Genomic DNA, 19,819 nt, shown 5'->3' on the forward strand with positions numbered 1-19,819 from the left:
TACAGGAAGCTTCTGAACATTCTTACAAAGAAAAGTTGGGGGAAGAATAGGATATAACATGCTCCACTATGTGCTACTTTTCAGGTGGATACTTGTGGACCCTCTCATCAGTATTCGCACCTACTCCTCCAGTCTTCCCACTCCAGCCCTCTCTAATCCAATCACCGCCTCCACAGGCTTGAGCGGTGCCTCCAACGGTCCAGCCATGGCCCCTTAATCGACGTCTTATTGGCGGCAATCACATTTACAGCACAGAGGCAAATCTGCACAGATGCGATTGTGTCAGCCGCTAATGCAATCAGGGCCCGCCGCCTTTCCTTTTACTCGGCATCCTTCATCTTCAGAAACAAGGTGGCAGTGTTTTAATTTTCATCCTCGGCTCGCTCTCCATCAATTTAGCTCAAGGAGCGTGGCGGAGGTTATGGAGTGAGACACGTGTAGGTGCTGGTTATTGTAGCCACTTTTATTTCTCTCCAGTGGGAAAATGAAGAGCGGGATTTTTCTGTTTGGATGCGATTAAAAGGGAGCTTTCTGTTATTGTTTATTCAAAGACACGGGGTATATTGGATCATGCTGGTATGACGTGTTCAAGGCGGGCAGGTTGGAGCTGATTATTTGGTTTTGATAACAGAAGGGTCAGTGGAGTTTTTTTTTAAAGGGCAAAGTCTGTGCTGCTGTGAGATGGGAGATTTTTTTTAACTATAAATGTTTCTTTATTCTCCAAAGGAACTGCAGTTAATTTAAATATTTCAGTTTAAATTAAGATGGTGCTAACCAGGCAAAGAGGTGGTAAATTTCAGGTAAAACCATCTCGTGGGTGCACACTGGTGTGTAATATTTACATCTGCAGCTCTGGAGCCTTTAGACAGTGAAGTGTTACCCAAAATAAACATTTCATATTTGTCATTTAGTTAATCTGATTTTGACAATCAATTGCCAGACAGGCTGACAAGACAAAGGCCGACAGACTCAACCAGCTAGTGAAACACGTCGGTATTGTTGGGCTGTGTTATTTTCTGCCCCCTGCGTCCAACGGCCAGACAGAAAGAACCCTTGGTGTCCATTGTGCTGCGAGTGGGATTACTAGGTCTCCCAGGGGTCTCACCCCTCTTCGTCCTCCACCTATGACAATACCACCCCCCACATTCACACACTCACACACACACACACACACACACACACACACACACACACACACACACTTCCATCCTCTGGCTTAAAACCATGTCTTAACCCTCAAACAGTACCTTGACGTTGTTTTTCCCAACATAATGACCCGAGTCATTGTTCCTAACATGTCAAAAAACGAACTTAAACTATAGGATGCACTACCATAGGCAGGCCATTCCATGCTGTATGTTAAAGATGTATTCTAGTTGGGAGAGCTTTGCATGAGATCCTGGTTGTGCAATGTCCACATGATGTTGGTGGTAGCAAATGCTTCATGTTGGTCTCAGAGATGCATCTCTCTGGCATGTTCAGGGCACCAAAGTTGCAACTCAGATGGGCAATAGGTGGAAGTACATGGGCCAACCCCACCGCTCGGGGTAAAAACAATCATTGTTAGTGTGTTTTTTTGTGATCCAACCCCAGGTCTCTGGGTCAGAGTTCCTGACACACACTCACACCCAGTGGGGCGACAAAATAATTAACTTTGACTATGATTGACAGACATTTCATCATACTGACCCCCCCCCCCCCCCCCCCCCATCACACACACACACACACACACACAAACACATTACATTCTCACAATCAGCAGATGACAGATGACCTGCTTCCTTTGTGTGACTCCAAGAAAATCACCCATGTCAACATAAATGACTTTAAATAACACAAACACTGATCCATGCTAACATTGTCAGGTTAAAATATCATCTACTTACACGACTTCATGGACCTTTATGTACATTAAACAATACACATATTGATGCAGCTTATGAGTCTTAATCTTTTGTATGTAAATGTCACCCTCACAGTTAAATCTTCTTTTCTGTGACGGATCACAGAAAAGTTACAGTTTATATCTCTTAAATGTCTAAATGTTAGGTGATCTGCATCTAAGCAATTAGAAGTCTACCAAATTCCACCACACTGGAATAATTAAATTGTAGTTAGATTGATACTTTTTTATATGAAGGAGGAAAACAGCAAATAAAAGTGGCTTTAAGGCGGAGCAGAAATGAGGAAAAAAAAAGTGTGTGGGGGGTATTTTGTTCATGCAGGAACTGTTACACAGGCAGCTCTGTTTCAGATAACATGCTCACCTTTGATGGGTGCACTTAAAAGTGTGGGTGTGTGTGAGGCAGAGAGGAGGCCCTGGTTAAAACCAGGCCTGGGTGGGTGTATCGCTGGATAACCTGTGGATTGAGATGGTGCACCCCCCAACCCTCCGATTCCCCGACCTGCCGTCCATCCCCTTGATTCTGAGAGGCCGTTTTTCTCTGCAGCCACAAAGGCAGAGGGGTCGGATTGCGCCAGCGCATTCACCGGCCCACTTTGTTTTCAAATGGTTTTGTTTAGTTATGACACTGTAGACACCCAACACCTTCCAAGAATCCAAAGTCTTCGGTGGGGGAGCACAGAGGGCAGGTGGGTGGTGGGTATGTGACGAGGGGGGGTAGGAAAGAGGAGGTATGAAGGTACCAAAGAGGAGAAAATTCTGGGAATCATGAAATCAGCTACAGCATCAATAGGTTTCTCCTACAGATTTTTGCTTTGTGCTGACTCTTTACTTGTAGTTTCATGTCTCACCCCCCCTCCCACTCACACACACCCTGCTGTACATCCTTTACCAAGATGCACTCCCCTCTCCCCTACACTTTCCCCCCTGCTCCCTCCCGCCCCAGGCACTCATACCAGTACAATCTTTTCAACCTCTGAGGGTGTAAGCAGCTTAACACAGCAGGATCTGGACGGCGCAGACTGCAGGAGGCTGATGCATGACAGCTAATACAGGACTAATTCTGGCTCATCTCTCTCCTTTACAAGGCTTTTCCTCTCAAGCCTACAATCTTCACTCGCAGGCCCTTGATTGACTCGTTACTTCCATGTTACTTCCACTCTCACTCCACAGCAGCTGCTTCCCTTTTTTTCCCAGCAAAGGGATAACTGGAAAGACCAATTTTCACATTCAGCCGGTAAATATGACCAATAAAGGGTCTTTATCACCATATAAGCAGAGGACAAAATGATACTTTATTTTTAACTGATTTTAAATGAAGACCTATGCAGCACTACACACATATTCACACACTTCGGACAGAAACGGCACACTTTGACTGCATCACAATGATTGTTTTTGGAAGGTATTTGGAGCAACCTTTACTTCAAGTTGGCTTAAAAGCAAAAAAGTAAGATTGCTTGTGAGCACGAATGCTGGGACACATAACGAGAGTGGAGGAAAGACTATCTGCTGCATTAACCTTCTTTTCTGCCCTCCTCTTTCAGCAGCGAGGACCCAGGGGATGGTAACGCTAAGCCCCACTCCATTCTTCCCCCCGAAACTTTGATTTCCTATTAGGTTCCTCCTGATATGGACCGATAGAAATAGAAAGGGAGGAGAGGATGGAAGTGAAGCAGAGGGAATGAGTGTGGAAGAGAAAGGGAGTAACAACCAAAAGAAAGGCTAAAAAGGGAGTATAAATTGAGTGAAACATTAAAATACTGGTGTAAACATAACAAAAGCTAAAGTGCTTTCCAAATCAAAAACCATGCCTGAAAAAGTTCCAGTTTTCTTCTTCTAGAAAACACAGGAGATGTGAGTCAGGAATAATCTGTATTAGGATTGGACTAAACAGTATTATAATGTTACTTTATGGTTCTTAGCAGCTGATCCTTCGTAACTTTGCATTGTGTTGGTCAGGTTGGTCTTGTCAGAAACACCATGTAGGCCTGTGTCTTTTTTGTTTGTTTGTTCTTTTCCACAATGCACCGTCACTTTTCTGTCACCGTATATATCCTCCCACGAGGGTGATGCTGCAACAAAAGCCCCTTCAGCAGAAGGGCAGCACAAGTTCAACTGATCTCCATTGTTGCTCCAGTTCGCTTACACATTTTGCATAGCTGACCTCATTGTGAGAAGAGGATTTTCTGGAAGGTTTTCTAGCTGCTTTAGGGTGAGATGTATCACACACGCAAACACACGCTCACACATGAACGAATCTAACCAGCAGTATACTCAGTTTTTAAGAAGAAAAAGATTTTTTTTCATTATTCCTGGCTCCTCCACAAGCATTGATATACACCAATACAATCATTAAAGGAGAGCCATGAGAAAGATGACTTCTTTCAAAGCATTTGGGGGGTTCTGTACTTCATTTACCTTATTCATTCCTATAGCACCTCAGTGGTGCTATAGGAATGCTCCAAACTCTCCTACTACAAGACCACTTCCCATTTCATGGATCTCCAGCTGGGATTCACATTGGCTGACCCAAAACAAGTGTTCCCTGACTGGAATTGGACACAGGCCACGGCAGTGCGAGTGCCGTATCCTAACCACTCGACCACCAGGGAGGAGAAGGGCCTTAAAGTCCTCAAACAAATGCTCAAAATAAGTGAGAAAATTCCTGATTTTGAACTACTGAAATTTCGACACATATATCAAATAGCTTTGCTCTGAATGATTAATAAGAAAATGATAAATGACTATAACCGGTGCCGTCATGGCTTCACTTCGCAACACGTATGTGGGTTTTTATGGTAAGTAGGTGCCATGTCATCTGTGGGAAAGAAGGGCGAGACGGATATTAAAGTCACGTAAGGCGAGACATAGTCATATGGAGACAGAGACATACAGAGAGACACAAAAGGGAGCAGGACAGATATAGTCAGAGGGAGAATGATTGATTGATGTGGTCAGTGAGGCGTCACGGAGCTCCAGGGGAGTCCTCCATCTCCCAACGAAGAGGATGTTGATTGGCTTTAATGGTGTGAAAACAGACAGAATGCAGCACTAATCTGGGAGGAGGAGGCAGATAAGGTAGGATAAACCAGCTAAAAAACAAACAAGACATTTTCTCACAGAGAGCTGTCTTTTTCATTTTCAGCTCAGAATTAGTATTTATATAGAATTTCAGCTTATTGGATTGGCTCAATATATCCCAGCCTGTTTTTGTGAAGGAATTTCTGATAAGAATAAATAAAGAAATACAAATAAAGAAATATTCCTATTTTACACATTTTAATGGTATAAAATGTGCATTAAGACAAATCAATACACAATAAAACTGTCAAACTGTCTCAACAGAAAAAAGCCAGTTGAACAATTGGCCAACAAGACTTTTTTCACATCCCACCAAAGGATCATTGTTTATGTGTTTGTAACACCCTGCAGATTTGCTCATCCACATTACAGGAATGTAGCTAAAGAAATGTTTAGCTATATTAGCTGTTGTTATCATAATGGGATCATAAGGGTCTTTTATTCTGCCATGGAGGCATTATTGACCAAAAGAAAACTAATATACATACTTAGTAATGGACAGACCTAAAGGAATGGAGGGGAGTCATCATAACTGAGCTTTGAAAACTAAGATAAAAGCTAAGTCTAGGTATTAAAACTATTTCTTGTAAAGTTTGTCTCCTGGACCCAGTCGCTGTGGGACGCGGTGCACTGTGTTAATCTTGCAGACCACTCAAGACCACTCAATACATACATGATAGCACTGCTGCTCTGGTTAAGGAATGGTGTGCGAAATGAGGGATGGGGGGTTGGGGGCTTAATTCAACCAAACACAATCTCTGAGTTCTGATCAGTGTCAAGGATGGAAAAAATGCTCAGAGATTCAATGAAAGCAGCAGACATATTTAGAAAAAAATGCCGTGCTTGAGGATTAGCAAATTAATTTTTTGTCAGTCATCGTAAAGGCGGTACAAAACCTTTCTCCTTTGGTGTTTGACCCTGCAAATGAGCTGGACGATGCAGACCAGCCTGCGGTGTGAACAGCAGACCCAGGGGTATCCAATAATTTCAAGCATTGGCAAGAATTCAAGATGAAAGAGTTTCTTGAAATCCATAATTTTGCCTGCAATTGTTGTCTTGCTCAAGCTTTTTCAGCACCTTTCTTATGGGATTGTGACACTACACTTCTCCTTCTCTTTGGGTTGCTTTCATACTGCATGCGAAGTGCACTGGACTTGACTTGTAAGCGGACCAAGACCCAGAGCTCCCCTGTTTGGTCAGCACCAGAGTTTGGGTGAGCTTTTACACCCGCCCAAATGAAGCGGAGTAGATGCAAACAGTGTTGGGCAGCCACCAACACAGCTCTGTGTCAGAGCACCTGAGACAGGTAAGGTGAGGGGGTGCACCGCTGCTGCCTGTGCTCCACATCGGTGTCAAAGAAGGCTGTAAGCGATACCCTTGTCTGTTCCCTACTCGTTTCACTCTGACGCTGCTCCACCCTGGAAAGAGTGGGAGGGGGTCCCCTGGGAACTGGACAGGACGGGGAGTGGGCAACATGGAGACCAGGCTTTCAGCCACCATGAAAAGAAACGGAATCAAATACAAGCAAAATCTCTTTCAATATACTGTATCCCTCACTCGAGTAGGGCAGCGAATTGAAAGGAGATCCGCAGGGTAAAATGTACAATGGGTGCAGGAAGGACTAGAGGGGAGATGTAGTTAACTTAGAGCAGAGGAAAACAGAAAGGAAATAGCAAAGTGTTTCTGATGTTAATCTTTCTTTTAAAAAAAATCATATTTAATTCTCAGTTTGCTACATTTGACGTGAGGGGATGCACGCACAGCATCAACCCTCATTGTTCCGTTTAGTCTGCTTTTAGTAACAAATAAAAAGGAAAGTTTACAACACCAAATAAAAAAATTCAAATGCACATTCAAAGGTTGTCCTCTCGCATGAATTAATCAAGAGCTACAGACACTGGACGTCCTACTGAAAACAGAGCTCTGACACGTGTTTGACTGCACGAGGTTGCCACAAGTGTGATTCGTCGACTTGACAATCGGTGGCTCGTGTTCTCGCGTGTACACCTTTGCACGGTGAACACCTGAAGCTGGCAGGTTGCCGTGGGAGGTTACGTGTACTGAAAATGACGTGCATTCTCAAGTCAGCTAGCACCAGTGTAGGTGGTGGCAAAAATCTGACAAGTGCTCATGTGTTAGAGGACACACACACACACACACACACACACACACACAGCAACCTACCTTTATGCAATCTTAACCTCTCACACACCTCTCGTGTTTCAAGGTGTGAAAAAGATAGAAAACCACCTGCAGCAAAATCACTTCCGAAGAGTCCAGAGACGTGTGTGTGTGTGTGTGTGTGTGTGTGTGTGTGTGCGTGTGTGTGTGCAGTCAAAGTCAAGGATTCTTATCCAGCTGCGGAGGGCTGGCTGCACACAGTTCGTAACTTAACACCAATAGAAGTCCCACTGTGTCAACGGGAATAAATAGCCTTGCAATTGATGTGTTTCCTATTGGGATCATATACACACATGCGCATGCGCACGTTTACCCAAAATCTGCAACAGTGCAGCGCACATGGAAAAATACATCAAAAACCAATAAAAGGCAGCATGCACAAGTACATTTTTTAGTAGTTGTCTGCAGGATAGAGAGGAAACGTGACTCAAACACTTTTCAGAAGTGGCTCCAACACAATTGTGATGGCGGAAACACACACATACATGAACAAAAGGCACATGCGAGCACATCAGACTTTTACCTTTACATCCTCCAACATGCAGATCTGTCAAACGCAGTCTCACGCAAGCACAGAAACACCAAACACACAAAGCCATGTAACTGATTCCACAGGAGCATTGAGCAGCGAAGATAATTGCTATCACTATTGTGCTGCCCTTCAATGGGCTGGTTACCCAAGAAGCCTCATGTTCGTGTTCATGTACATTTGCTTTGAAGGTGGCAGACACAAAAAGCTGAACCCTGCCCAGAACAAAGAGCTGGGAGACCGTGCTTCACCCACAGACATCTTTCATGGACGAAGCCCCATAGATAAATGATCTTCCCTGTGTGTGTGTGTGTGCATACACATATTAGGGATGGGCTGCTTTTCATCACAGAAACCACAGGATGTATTTTGTCAAAATAGTTTAACATCTTTGTCAAAAGTGTAATTGTATTGGGACCCTTTACAAAAATGGTTGCAATGTTTTGATCTTTGTATCAGTTAAATAGTTTGGATTATGAGACATTTCTCTGAATATGGCAGTTATGATGTCACCTGTCAAATTCAAAGCTACATCTTTCTGTACAGTCTCTGCACCATTGCAATTGTTTGAATAATGTGTCTATTTTCTCCATTATTTTGTTGTGAGAAATAAAATATTCAGAGTAAAATTCCATTAGGTTAATTAATTTTTAAATAATTCCTTCACTTGCCTCAAACAGTTAATCAGACCTGAATATGAATAATTAATAGTGATAAAATAACAGATTTCCAGTGTAAAAACTTTTTTTTTTTAAACTAAAAACAAACATATTTTCGAAAAAGGAAATCCAATTAATTTCTCAACAATTTCTCAGAAGATTTTTGAGAGAGTGCAAATAACTTAATGACTTCACACAGTTATTGATGATCGGCTTGGCTGACTGCCTCCATGGTCACTGGTCATGATCAGAGCGCACCGCCTCTGGGCGCTGCTTTACAGTGAATAAACTAAAGCTGAAAAGAGCCGAGGTCCTCTATCATTACATCACGCACTGTGAACACTACAGGAACTGAGAGCACACTATGGTGCTGTGGTGGAGGAGGGCATGAAAAGAAGAAGTAGAACAAGAAGAACAGCAGACGAAAATGCTCAAATTTGTTTGCTGTTGTTTTGCACCATCTAGGCATGGAGCCCATGAAAGTTTAATGCCACGCCTGAGCCGGGGCGTGCACTGCAACAGGTGCATAATGTGATCACTACAGGTTACGCTGGTGGTAATATAGGGCTTTGGTGGCTAATGAGAGGTGAAGGCTTCAGGGTGTCAGGGAATGATCAAACAAAGGGGTATTTATGGCTGTCCATATAGAGATGTTTGCATTGTTCATACTGTCCCTCTTCCTGTCCCCCATTGGTCTTCTCTCTCCCTCTCTCTCCCTCTGTCCCTCTCCCTCTCTCTCTCTGGGGCAGCAGATGGAGACTATGGCCCAGTTCTGCCCTTTGTTCTGGTCCCCAGTGGGACCCGTGGCTTTTTGGACAGCACATGGCTCAGCTCCCCATATCTCATACAAAATGCAAGTGCCTTTTCTTTTCATGAAAGACAAAAAAGAAGCAGTGGAATGCTCATATTTTAATATTGAAATGAGAACACGTTCAACAACCTCAGTCGACCCGACTGAATGGAGTGCTTTTGGTGGCCAATGAAAAATACATGAGTTTCACCCTTCTATATTTTACATCTGGTGTTTGCCACTTGTTGAAAAGTCACGAGAAAGTATCCTCAAACACCACACGCACGAGTAAGAACAACAAGAACAACAACAACAACAACAAACCCACTTTTACTCACAAGGTCTGTGCGTCTCAGGTTCTGCTGATATTTTTCATTTCATCTTCACATCAATAATTCATATGGTGAAGGAACGAATCCTCGACCTGTCCAGCATCCCACCTGTTGCAGCCAAACTGTTTTAACCCCCCACATTCCGCCAATTCCCAATTCACATGAAGTTAGACGCATGAGGCGTGTTTAAATGAACGTTTTTTAAAATTTCAACCCTCACATCAGTCTAACAGGCGGGGAACGTCACTCTTCATTTTCACCACCTGTTGACGTCGACATTTTAATTGACCTAGAAAGCGTCCTCTGTCTTTTCGATTCTCTTACGATCCATAACTATGTTGGATTTTGTGAACTTTCTATGACGTGTTTCCTGAAACGCGATAGCCTCGCACCGCAACTCGAACTCGCTGCGGATGGATGTCTGATCATACTCTTGATACAGTCCTGCATAAGTTCGGTTAATAATTTAGCACAGCGTCCTCATTATATTTCCCCCTACCCCAAACCCGTGAGAGCTGGCTCGGCGAGCGGAGGGGCGCGGGCTGTGATTGGCTCGGTGCAGTGGGTGGAGAACGGAGCAGGTAGTAAACAGGTATAGTTCTGCTTCATTAAATATTTAGGCTCGGGACTGTTTTTCTGTTTCCCCCTTCCTCATTTACAGTCATCTACTTAAATTAGAAAGCAACAATTTTAAAACAAACAAACAAAAAACCTTGAGCATAAATGACGCAGCAGGAAAAGTTTGGGATCGCCATTGTGCGCGCGTGGTGTCACGTTCTTGTGTTGTTTGAGTTGTTGAAAAAAACAGAAGAGAAAGAAAAAAGTGTGTGTGTGTGTGTGTGTGTGTGTGTGTGTGTGTGTGTGTGTTCACTTTTGAAAGTGTTCCCTCTTGAGTCAGGGTCCTCGGGGACACGGCAGGGACTCGCGAGCGCTCGCCAGCTGACAGCGCGTGCTTCACTCAGGCCATCCAACACCTCGGCCCACGAGCCTGTTAACAATAGCCTGAAATTAATGCACGCTCCCCATCAACAAATCCCGTATTCACCAAATGGATGACATGGCAACGGTTCAGATAAAAAAAGAGAGCATCTCCAAGTGCGCAGACGCGTACAAGATAATTTAATGCAACGATGCTTTACATCAAAGTTGTCACAAACTTCGCTGTTTAGACAATCGGCCGGGTCTGGGGTGCGCGCGCACCTTCAGCCTATAGGGAATGAGCGCGTGCAGGACACCTTTCGCATTACTGTTATTTCCCCCCACATTACATGACAGAGTTTGGAAAGATTCTTTAAATTTAATTTAATTGGGCCCGAATAACAAGTCTCCACATCGTTTTGGTCATCCTAGTCAAGTTTGTTGACTTGCTTGTTAATTCTCTTTCATTAATACATTCATCAAATCTGTACGGCAACATAATTGGCCTACTATGTTAAAAAAGTTTTAAAATCTTCCAAGGTTTTTTTTTATAGTGTACTTTGTTTTTTGTGTATCAAAACATTATTAGGATTAAGTTCTTATTATCATTATTGTTTGCCGTTGTTATTAAGACAGATAAATATTTCATTTATTTTTTATTCTCAAATTCAAATTGACATACAACAAAATGGCATAATGATAGCTCTGTTTCTCTCGGCAATATTATCTATAAAAAAGCAAATCAAATAAAAAAACATCAGCAATAAATACAAGTCAATTAATTTCATCCAGTGAAAGCAAAAGACACACAAATCTGAAAATACAAAGAAAAATACAAAAGAAGGCATCAGTGATGGCTACATTAAATAGGCTATTTGTGTTGGCAGTAGGCCTCCTATGCTAACAAGCAAAACAAAAACAATCTTCACTGTTTCAAGAAAATCGAATTTCTTAAGCCTCTGGCTCGTGTTTGTAAAGTGCACGTCATGAACTTTAGAAGTTGGAAAAAAAAAGCGAATAAAACCACGAATAATGACAAATAATTCACATTATAGCTAGTAAAATGCCTGCGTATTCAAATATATGCAATTAAGTTTTGATCTGGTGGAAGACAGATTTTTTGGTCGGAGTAACGTGGGCGATTTTCTACCCATGGCAGTGCTGGACATGGCAGAGGGGTCATCCAGCCACGTCTCCGTGGAAACTGGAAATTAGAGGATACACATTTGTTGGCAGAACCGAATTAAATACATAAAAATAAAGTTTAGTGTATGTGTAACAAGATACAAAATAGAGCTTGTGATAAAAACTGTCGACTGGTTGAAAAAGCAAAAAAATGTCGTTTAAAAATGCATTTTAAAATAAACTGATTGACACGCATCACGGACACATCTTGGTAGGCTACAGGCCTGATAAACGTTTACTATAGTGGGGTTTTAAACACTTAGTAAGGAGTTGCGCGGTTATGGTGGCTTCGTAGTTTAAGTTCGGAGAGGTCATCTTCCTCACTGGAGTGGAGCTCCATCGCTATTTCATCTGAGTCACTGAAGTGAGAGTGCGGGGAAAACTCTCCATCACTCCGTGGAGAATCCTTCCTGCCACTTCCAATCGGGAGAAGAGAACCGCTGGCCCGCGATGGAGGAGAGGGCAAACACATCGCTTCTTCAACCATGGCTGAAAACGACCCTTCATCCAGCGGCGGATGGAAAGTCATCCCGCTGATGTGGACAGGTATACCGCTGGCCGGGACATGCGGAGCGGCTGGTGTCCTACAGGTTGGAGGGGACGGAGAAGCTCTGTCCTTCTCCGCTGGCGCGCGGTTGGTGCCGGAGCTGTCGGTACTGTTGCTGGAAACTGGACCCTGAAGCAGCTCAGCCAAAGCGTTGATGTAAATCTGCGCCATCTGTAAAGTTTCATACTTCGACAGCTTTTTGTCGTTGTCAAACGCCGGGATGACGCTGCGCAGCTCGTCAAACGCGTGGTTCAGCCCGTGCATACGCCTCCTCTCGCGCGCGTTGGCAGCCACGCGCCTCTGCTTCTGGACCCCGTTGATTGGTTTGGAGGAAGGGGCTCGCTGTCTCGCGGATGTGTCAACTTCGGGCCCGGCAACGGTGCCTTTAAGGCGGCACAGGTCCCTGACTTTGAGCGAAGACGAGGAGGAGCTCTTGGCAGTTTTTCTGTAGCTGGGAGGACTGGGGTGAGACTGGGATGAGACTGGAGAGCCATTATCTGAAAAAGGACAACATTTTAATGACCTATAATCTATCATTAAATTAAACGCGTGCACCTAATGTTGCGTTCATATTCTGTTTAAATTCACAGAATTTCTTACCGTGGTAGGAACCGGTACTCGGGCACGGCGAGTGCTGCAGGTACTCAGAGGACGTGGCGTGTGCCGCGCAGGTGCCAGGAGGCTGCGCGAGAGCCAGCCAGGCGCGTGGGTCGCTGCCGCTGTCCACGAGTGTGAGTTCAGGCAGGTAGTGGGAGTCCTCTAGCTGCTGTCCCTCTCCTGGGCTCTGCTGCTGCGACTCAAGGGCAGCCACCCGCCGCGCGTCTTTGCTCCAGGCTTCCACACTTCGGACATCCATGTTCCTCAAAACACACCGCAGGTAGTTTGGTAGAAGGGGGAAACGAGGGCACGGACTTCTCTATTTGAATGTAACAGTCGCGTGCGGGACTTCTTCTCTGGTGTCTCAAGACGCGGCGTCGGTTTAAAAAGCGGCACGCGCCTGGGAGCCCCCCTCCTCGCGCTGGTCGCGTGTTGACGTCCAATGAGGAGTCTCGGTGTGGCCCAAGAAAGCTGATTATGGCCCACCAAAGCCGGACTGTTTATGATAACTTTAGAATTTGAGGAGTGTTTAACGCAGGGGAGGTAAGTGGAACCTCCCACAGGGCGCACGTGGATGGCTGAAGGTAAGCGTGCACGTTCTGAGCGTGGGCAGCTCGAAACGTGCACAGCTCGGATCTCATTAGGGGCGACAGGTATAGAGGGGGTGGACATTTAGGGTGCAAAAATGAGAATGTAATGTAATTGTTTGTTCAATACCAGTGATCGATGCTACATTAAACCTCAGGCTGGGAAAAATCATGCTCAGCAAAACCCAAACTCAAATTAAAAGCAAAATAGGGACCTATAACTGTAAAGGAGGGGTCTTAAAATTAGGAAATGATAATTTCTTAACAAACCAGAGAGACTAAATCGTCATACTTGGGCAGAATTGTTATAATTTATTTTTTTTAAGTAAAGCAAATAGGCATTTTATTATTTATGACAGAGTCAATAATTTCCCACACAGTAAATATTTAATTTGAATAATATTCATCTAATTACATAATGCGTACTGTTACATAATATTTTCTCTTGTAAGAACTTTACCTGTATTAGGAAGCACAGAGAGAAAACTGATCTGAAATATAGCGAACACCCGTCAAAAAGTTTCGATTGCACATAAACTGTACATGACCAAGTATGGAAATAATTTGGGGATGATAATAAAAAACATATTTATTCTAAATTGGGGGAAGATGGTTTTAAAAAAAACCCAAAACATTTGTAACTCCTGGCGCTCGCGCCCTCATTGTCAATTCAGATCATCTCCAGTTTCCATTTTTCTTTTGTAGCGGGCCTAAACCCCTTTTGATCTGGCTCTCGGAACGCCCTGACGGTAAAAAGGCTTCACAGGGAACGGAAATATGAGCAGGGGTCTCGTGCACACCACTGTTTTTGTACCGACACGAGCTGTATCTGGCGCGCGGGTGCAAATCCGGCCACATGAGAAGAACGTGCTTACGGGTACTTTATGATTTGTTCATAAACAACCCAGCATTTTATTAAGAGTTGTCAATAGACTTGCTGGTCAGGAGATGAATAAACTTTTAAATAGCAGCCTAACTGCGATCCGTTGATCAAAGTGTTCATGTTTACTGAGATGCAAACTTTTGCCCCATGGCAAATGGGCAAGGGGCTAATTGCTTGGTGGAAATTTGCAGACAAGTATCCCGGTTGTATCGAGGAAAAATGGCTAAAGACGAGTTTATCAATATACGAGAAACTACAATGGAAAAAAAAAGAAGTTCAAAAAAGACCTGAAAAAAGTTTTAAATTCAGCTCTAACGGAAAAAAAGACAGATATAAAGATAGCAGGAATTCCCGTTATATCCTAGCAGTGTGGGAAAATAGCTTTGTGGAGAAATCGCACAATTTCAGCGATAACCCGACATCAATCTTTTCTCTTTTTTATTCATGCATTCATCACGGGGACGTCTTGCGGGCTAGAGGTCTGGCGCCGAACATTCGCCCCCTCTTCCCACCTACAAGCCCCCATCCAACGCGCCGGGCCGGGCTCCTGAAGCTACCGACAGGTTGGATATTGTAGCTGGCGATTATTAAAGTGTCGCGGCCACAATGGAGACTCTATGTTCCATTGGTCACGCCTGGGGGTTCCTCGAGGGAGAGGGGAGGGGCTCCCATTCCTATGCGCGAGAGGAGTCTGCGTGCTGCCACTTCTCATTCCCGTCTCCTGGGAGACGGACACGAGACAGGGACAGCGACTTCAAGGCTTCTATCTTTCAAGAACCAAGGAGAAACCTATGTTGTTGCCGTCAATAAATGCTTCAAAGCCCTATGGAAAGTTTGCTGCCTCACAAGGCTAACATCTTATGGCAACCTATTATATGATTTTATTTCAACTACGTTTTCTTTGGTCTCATTCAGACCAACACAAACCTGAAGTTCCGGCCTTAATATTCTCCCTTCAAATGCAAGACATTTTGAAGGGACACATCTATCGCGTCAAAACAGGAAAGGTTAAAAGAAAGAGGCCAAGTAGTAAGATGCTGGTTTGAAACCGTACTTCAACTTGTTCAGTTATCAACTTTTAATCGTGTGTAAAGTTGTACAAGTGTTGATAAAAGTTCTGTTTTTCAGAATTAAATTTTCTCTGTACTTAAAGCTTGGTCTGACAATATCAAAGAAACAAGGAGTGCTAAATAGTGCCATCCACTGGGTAAAAGGGTGAACTACAAATCCCAGTGAAGATATCCTCAGCAGCAGCAGCAAGTTATCCATCTAGCCATGGATTCCAGAGGATATAGATCGCACAGTCGTGAATCAAAGGAATATAAGTGCAGATACAAGTAAAATCACAAATAAACGGGAAATAAATCCTGAAAAAAAGGTGTGGCAATGGTGAGAATTGAAATGGTATCATGATTACACTTTCATATTAGTCCTGTGACTGAACATTTGCTAAATGTCAAAGTAGAGCTTCAAAAATGATTCAAAGTATAGAAGCAAGAGGGTTCGATAAGGCAATATCAAGATCATATGTTTCTTAGGATAGTTCTGTTTTTATCAAATAATCAAAAAAAATGCTCAATTTTGATGGTTGATCTATCATTATTAATCACCTAACCTGTAACTATATCATACAGCCTGTGAATGCAGTAAACAAACCTCCGTGCAGTAAAAAGTGTATTTCTGCTCCTGGGACAAACAACCAATACATCCCATTGTAGAAAACCAGTTTATTAGACAAATTATACACAGAAAGCTTTGCCACTTGTAACAGAGGCCCCAGTTTGTTCAGTTTTTGAATAATATGCAACACATACAACAAAATAGGCCTATATTAAATACTGTACATCATATTTTTTTTGAAAATTATCAAATAAATCCTGCAATTCTATGTAAGAAATCAAAAATGTTAACAGCAAAAGAGCAAGTTTGTCACATGCTTTCTTTTTAATTAACTTGCTGCTTTTTTAAAGTTGTTATTTAGCCAGCAAATAATAGAATGATCTTGGAATGAGACAAGAAAAGCAGGAAATTGCACGCGTGTGTGTGTATTTGTATGTGTGTATGTGTGTGTCTGGGCAGAAAAACCAACGGCAGTAATGCAGGAATGTGACTGCTGAACTCAACACTAAAGCTTTGTCATGATATACTCTTCTTCATTTTGTTAAACAAAAATAGCCTCGACATGTAAAATATACATTTTATATCTTTTTTCCCCCATCTATACTTAATAAACCTTTTTAAACATCTGCCTTAGTTTGCCTAACACAAGAGAAGAATGTCTAAGAATGATCCAAAAACACTGTGGCTTGAGATCTCGAAGCACAACATTTTGCAGTTTTAGTTCTTAAAGATAAGAAACAGAAATTCTGTTCTAAGCAACTAACATTATCAATTATTAATACAGTGTTAGTGAGGGAAAAACAAAGATTTGGCTCCATTTGATCGCCCCCAATTATTAAAATATCCCTTTTATGCTTTATGTGATGCTCCCCATCAACAGCCCAACCTGTACCTTAATGGTCCCATTTTAATCAATTGGCACTTTAAAAAACAAGTATTATAAACAGTACCCTTAACATTACAGATAAGAAATAGAAGTATATTTCTGATTCATCTCATTAGAGGCAGCCGTTGGGTTTTATCGGCCTCTCTCAGGCCTTCCAGTGACCCCGCGGTCCAACCACTGCTTTGCAGGCAGCGCGTGTTGAGTCTTCCAGAGCATCAACGGTGACGGACATGGCCGGCACTGCGCTGAGGCGATGGCTTCTCCTCGATAGAAATAATCCATTTTCACCATTTGAACGTGGTGAGCCGTGATTAAGGAACTGAACCTGACCCGGCGGAGTGAGTCATGGTGGCACTAAATAAAGCAACGCGTTGAAATAATGAAAGCAAAAGGACAGAAAGAGTCTGAACCAAGTTAATGATCATTGAAAACCGGACCAAAGCAATTAATTTAGCAGTCGCTGTTTTTTTTTTCAAAGTCTGTGGAGAGAAAAGAAAAACAAGCACAGCTCAGAATAATGTCTTTTTTTAGTTAAAACTTCCTGACCAAAACACATTCCATGGATTTAAATTGTTTTTTCTTTTGGAAAAAAAACCCCCAAACAAACCCAAAAACAATAAAAGACAAAATAAGTCTTTCTAAAGTCTTTCTGCTCACTTTTTTTTCTTTGATTAGTGTTTTTTTTTAAATTTTTTTGCTGCACGAGTCTTTATGAGGACATCACTGTGAAACTAAAAAAGCAGGTTGCACAGTACGGGTGATAAAAGAAACGCTCGGATCTACATACAATCACTTACAGGTCTGTGGGCACTGGTACAGTGCAGTGGCATCGACAGAGTCCTCAATGTGCATCAAAAATGGTAGAAACAGTTGCAACGGTTGAAGCACGGAAATGGCAAAAAGACTTGGAGATGGTTGCACCAAATAGGTGAGTTTTTTTCATTTATTCATTTTTTACAGCGTTTTTCCTCATGGCGGACTTCGGATCTGCGCCACGATCGCGCAGACGTGAGTCCCGATGTCAAGGCTTGGGTTGAGTCAAACCACTGTTTGGAGATGATCGCACATATAGAACCCCGAAATATGGATGGAATAACGGCAGAGGAGAGAAAACTCCTGCCGAGTCTTCTAACCGGAACAGACCTTTTCAAAACTACAAGGGGCGTGCTGCTTGTACTCCCGGGTTAACGGCTGGAATGACTTTTAAAACAACTGCCTTATCATCTCCTAGTCGTGCGAATCCCTTGTTTGATGGCTAAAGAGTCAGGGCAGCCCTGGCACTGACACGAATATAGAAATGCTTCCAGTAAACCCTTGTTGATTGGGTTTACTTGGTCACGGGTCGGCCGGCTTACCCGTTATATGAGACAGTCCTCACATACAAAAAACAGAACCTCTAAAAACACACCCCTTTTCACTCAATGAATCCCCCAAAACAATCACAACAACGACAACAACAAAGCAAAGATTCAAGCCCCCCCCTTTGCCCCGCTCACCAGCGTGGAGCCCCGAGAGCCTCCGTCAGGCCTCCACCTTTGTCCTACGCCTCACGTATAAAACAGACGCCCCAAGCAGGAACCGAAAACATAAAAATGACTATGTACATAGCTCTCTACTCTATCTTCCCTCTCATCCTACACCAGACTGTAGTCACCTCACTCCCTCTTGCTGATCTACTTCCTCCCTTTTCCCTGTTGGCCAATCAGATCCCACTCCTCATATAGAGGTGCCCCTGTCGGGATCATTGCCATATCCGAAGTTGGGTCCAGGGCCTGTGGGCTGGTAGGGGATGGAGGACATTGTTTTAATGGGGCTGCGGAAGAAGCCACCATTGGGTGCCCTCTGCCGGAAAGGGCCCACCCCGCCAGTCCGGTGGTCCTGGAGGACACCACCACCGCTAGTGAAGCCAGTGGAGAATCCAGCGGCGGCGGCTTTGGCGGAGAGGCTGCGGCTGAGGGTCTGGATCTGTTCGGGGATAAAGGTGGTGGTGGTGATGTGGGTGTTGCGGAAGTCGCTGATCTGCTCGAGTGCCTGGCGTGCGGCGGGCAGGGCATCCATGTCGAGGGGCGTTAAATCGGCGGAAGAGGTGGAGAACTGCTTGTGGGGGCTTTCGTCCTCGGTGCACAAGCTGTTAACCCGGCGGTGTAGGTGCTCCAAGTCGATCTCCTTATCGTCCTGCAGAGGCGGGGAGGGGGGCAGGAAGAATGGAGCGCGCGATGATGATGATGGTGATGGTAGGAGATGGAAGACAGCAGGGAGGAGGGATCGGATAGGAGGCGAGGGAGAAAAGGGGAAAGGAAATGGAGTATAAATAGAGGACACCAAAAAGAGGAGAGTTGACCCAGATATAGAGTTTGGAAATGACAGAGGGACGGGAGGGTTGAAGATTCGATATCCATTCAACGAGCATTCATGGAGAGAGAGAAAAACAGCAAGAGGGAGAGGTGACAACAAGCATGTGGAGGTACGGAGGTACACGTTGAGAAGGGGAGCGGGAACAACACGGAAGAAGAGACAGATGAGGAATCAAGGGAGTGCAAAAGGAGAGGAGGAACAGAATGGAGGGGGGGATAGAGAAGCACACTCTGAGCTCTGGTCAGAATATTGAAAGGAGAGAAACATACACTTCTATACTTTTTAAAAGGGAGGGAGGATTGTTTGGAACCACAGTGCATGTGGTTCCAAGCTGCCAAATCATGATAGAACATTACAACATGGCCACAAACAACTCATCTCTTATTACTTTAAATCATGTCTTACATCCTTAACAGCTCTAACAATCTTAACAACAAAGCAAACTTTAGCTTAAGCTTAACCTTATAGTGAAAGATAAAGGAAGCTTAACCGAACTCTAATCACATGAAAGGATGCATCCACAGGGGCTCTGGGATGGGAACACAGAGGTGTTTCATGCTTTTACCGCACACTTTTGCAGTGAATGAGGTGCTGATTTAGAGAGAATCTGAGTCAACACATGGACATAAGAGTCTCAGGAGGGAGGCTGGGGCTCACTGTGGAGAAAAGGTGTGTTTGTGTGTGTTTGGGGGGTGGGGGTCACAGGATTTTTGACAAACACAGACTTACTGACCGTTTCCCTTGGATCTGGGGGTGTCTGGAG

The 19,819-nt window shown here is 43.8% G+C and overlaps 2 protein-coding genes across 3 annotated transcripts in view; both read right to left on the reverse strand.

The window, feature by feature from the left end:
- Positions 1-11,062: 11,062 nt before the first annotated feature.
- Positions 11,063-13,340, reverse strand: atoh1a (atonal bHLH transcription factor 1a). Its single transcript, XM_029829730.1, has 2 exons — positions 12,729-13,340; positions 11,063-12,625 (listed from the first exon to the last, which is right to left on the reverse strand). Exons 1-2 carry the CDS (start codon positions 12,982-12,984, stop codon positions 11,841-11,843), a joined length of 1,041 nt encoding a protein of 346 aa, XP_029685590.1. The 5' UTR covers positions 12,985-13,340; the 3' UTR covers positions 11,063-11,840.
- Positions 13,341-16,045: 2,705 nt separating this feature from the next.
- grid2 (glutamate receptor, ionotropic, delta 2) overlaps positions 16,046-19,819 on the reverse strand; it is a 269,350-nt gene continuing 265,576 nt past the window's right edge. The window contains exon 16 of one of the 2 annotated variants that reach the window (XM_029829851.1): positions 16,046-18,876. In XM_029829851.1, coding sequence (XP_029685711.1) covers positions 18,418-18,876 — 459 coding nt within the window. In that variant the 3' untranslated portion in view covers positions 16,046-18,417. The remainder of the gene's footprint in view (positions 18,877-19,819) is intronic. The other variant, XM_029829852.1, reaches the window with a different exon arrangement.

This window comes from Takifugu rubripes, chromosome 21, assembly GCF_901000725.2.
Source record: "Takifugu rubripes chromosome 21, fTakRub1.2, whole genome shotgun sequence".
NCBI lineage: Eukaryota > Metazoa > Chordata > Actinopteri > Tetraodontiformes > Tetraodontidae > Takifugu > Takifugu rubripes.

What these genes read in the sequence shown, in the direction of transcription:
- atoh1a (XM_029829730.1), bottom strand. Translation starts at nt 12,984, where the DNA reads ATGGATGTCCGAAGTGTGGAAGCCTGGAGCAAAGACGCGCGGCGGGTG. An exon ending in GAGTACCGGTTCCTACCACG is followed by an intron (nt 12,626 to 12,728) that starts GTAAGAAATTCT and finishes GTCCTTTTTCAG; the next exon opens with ATAATGGCTCTCCAGTCTCA.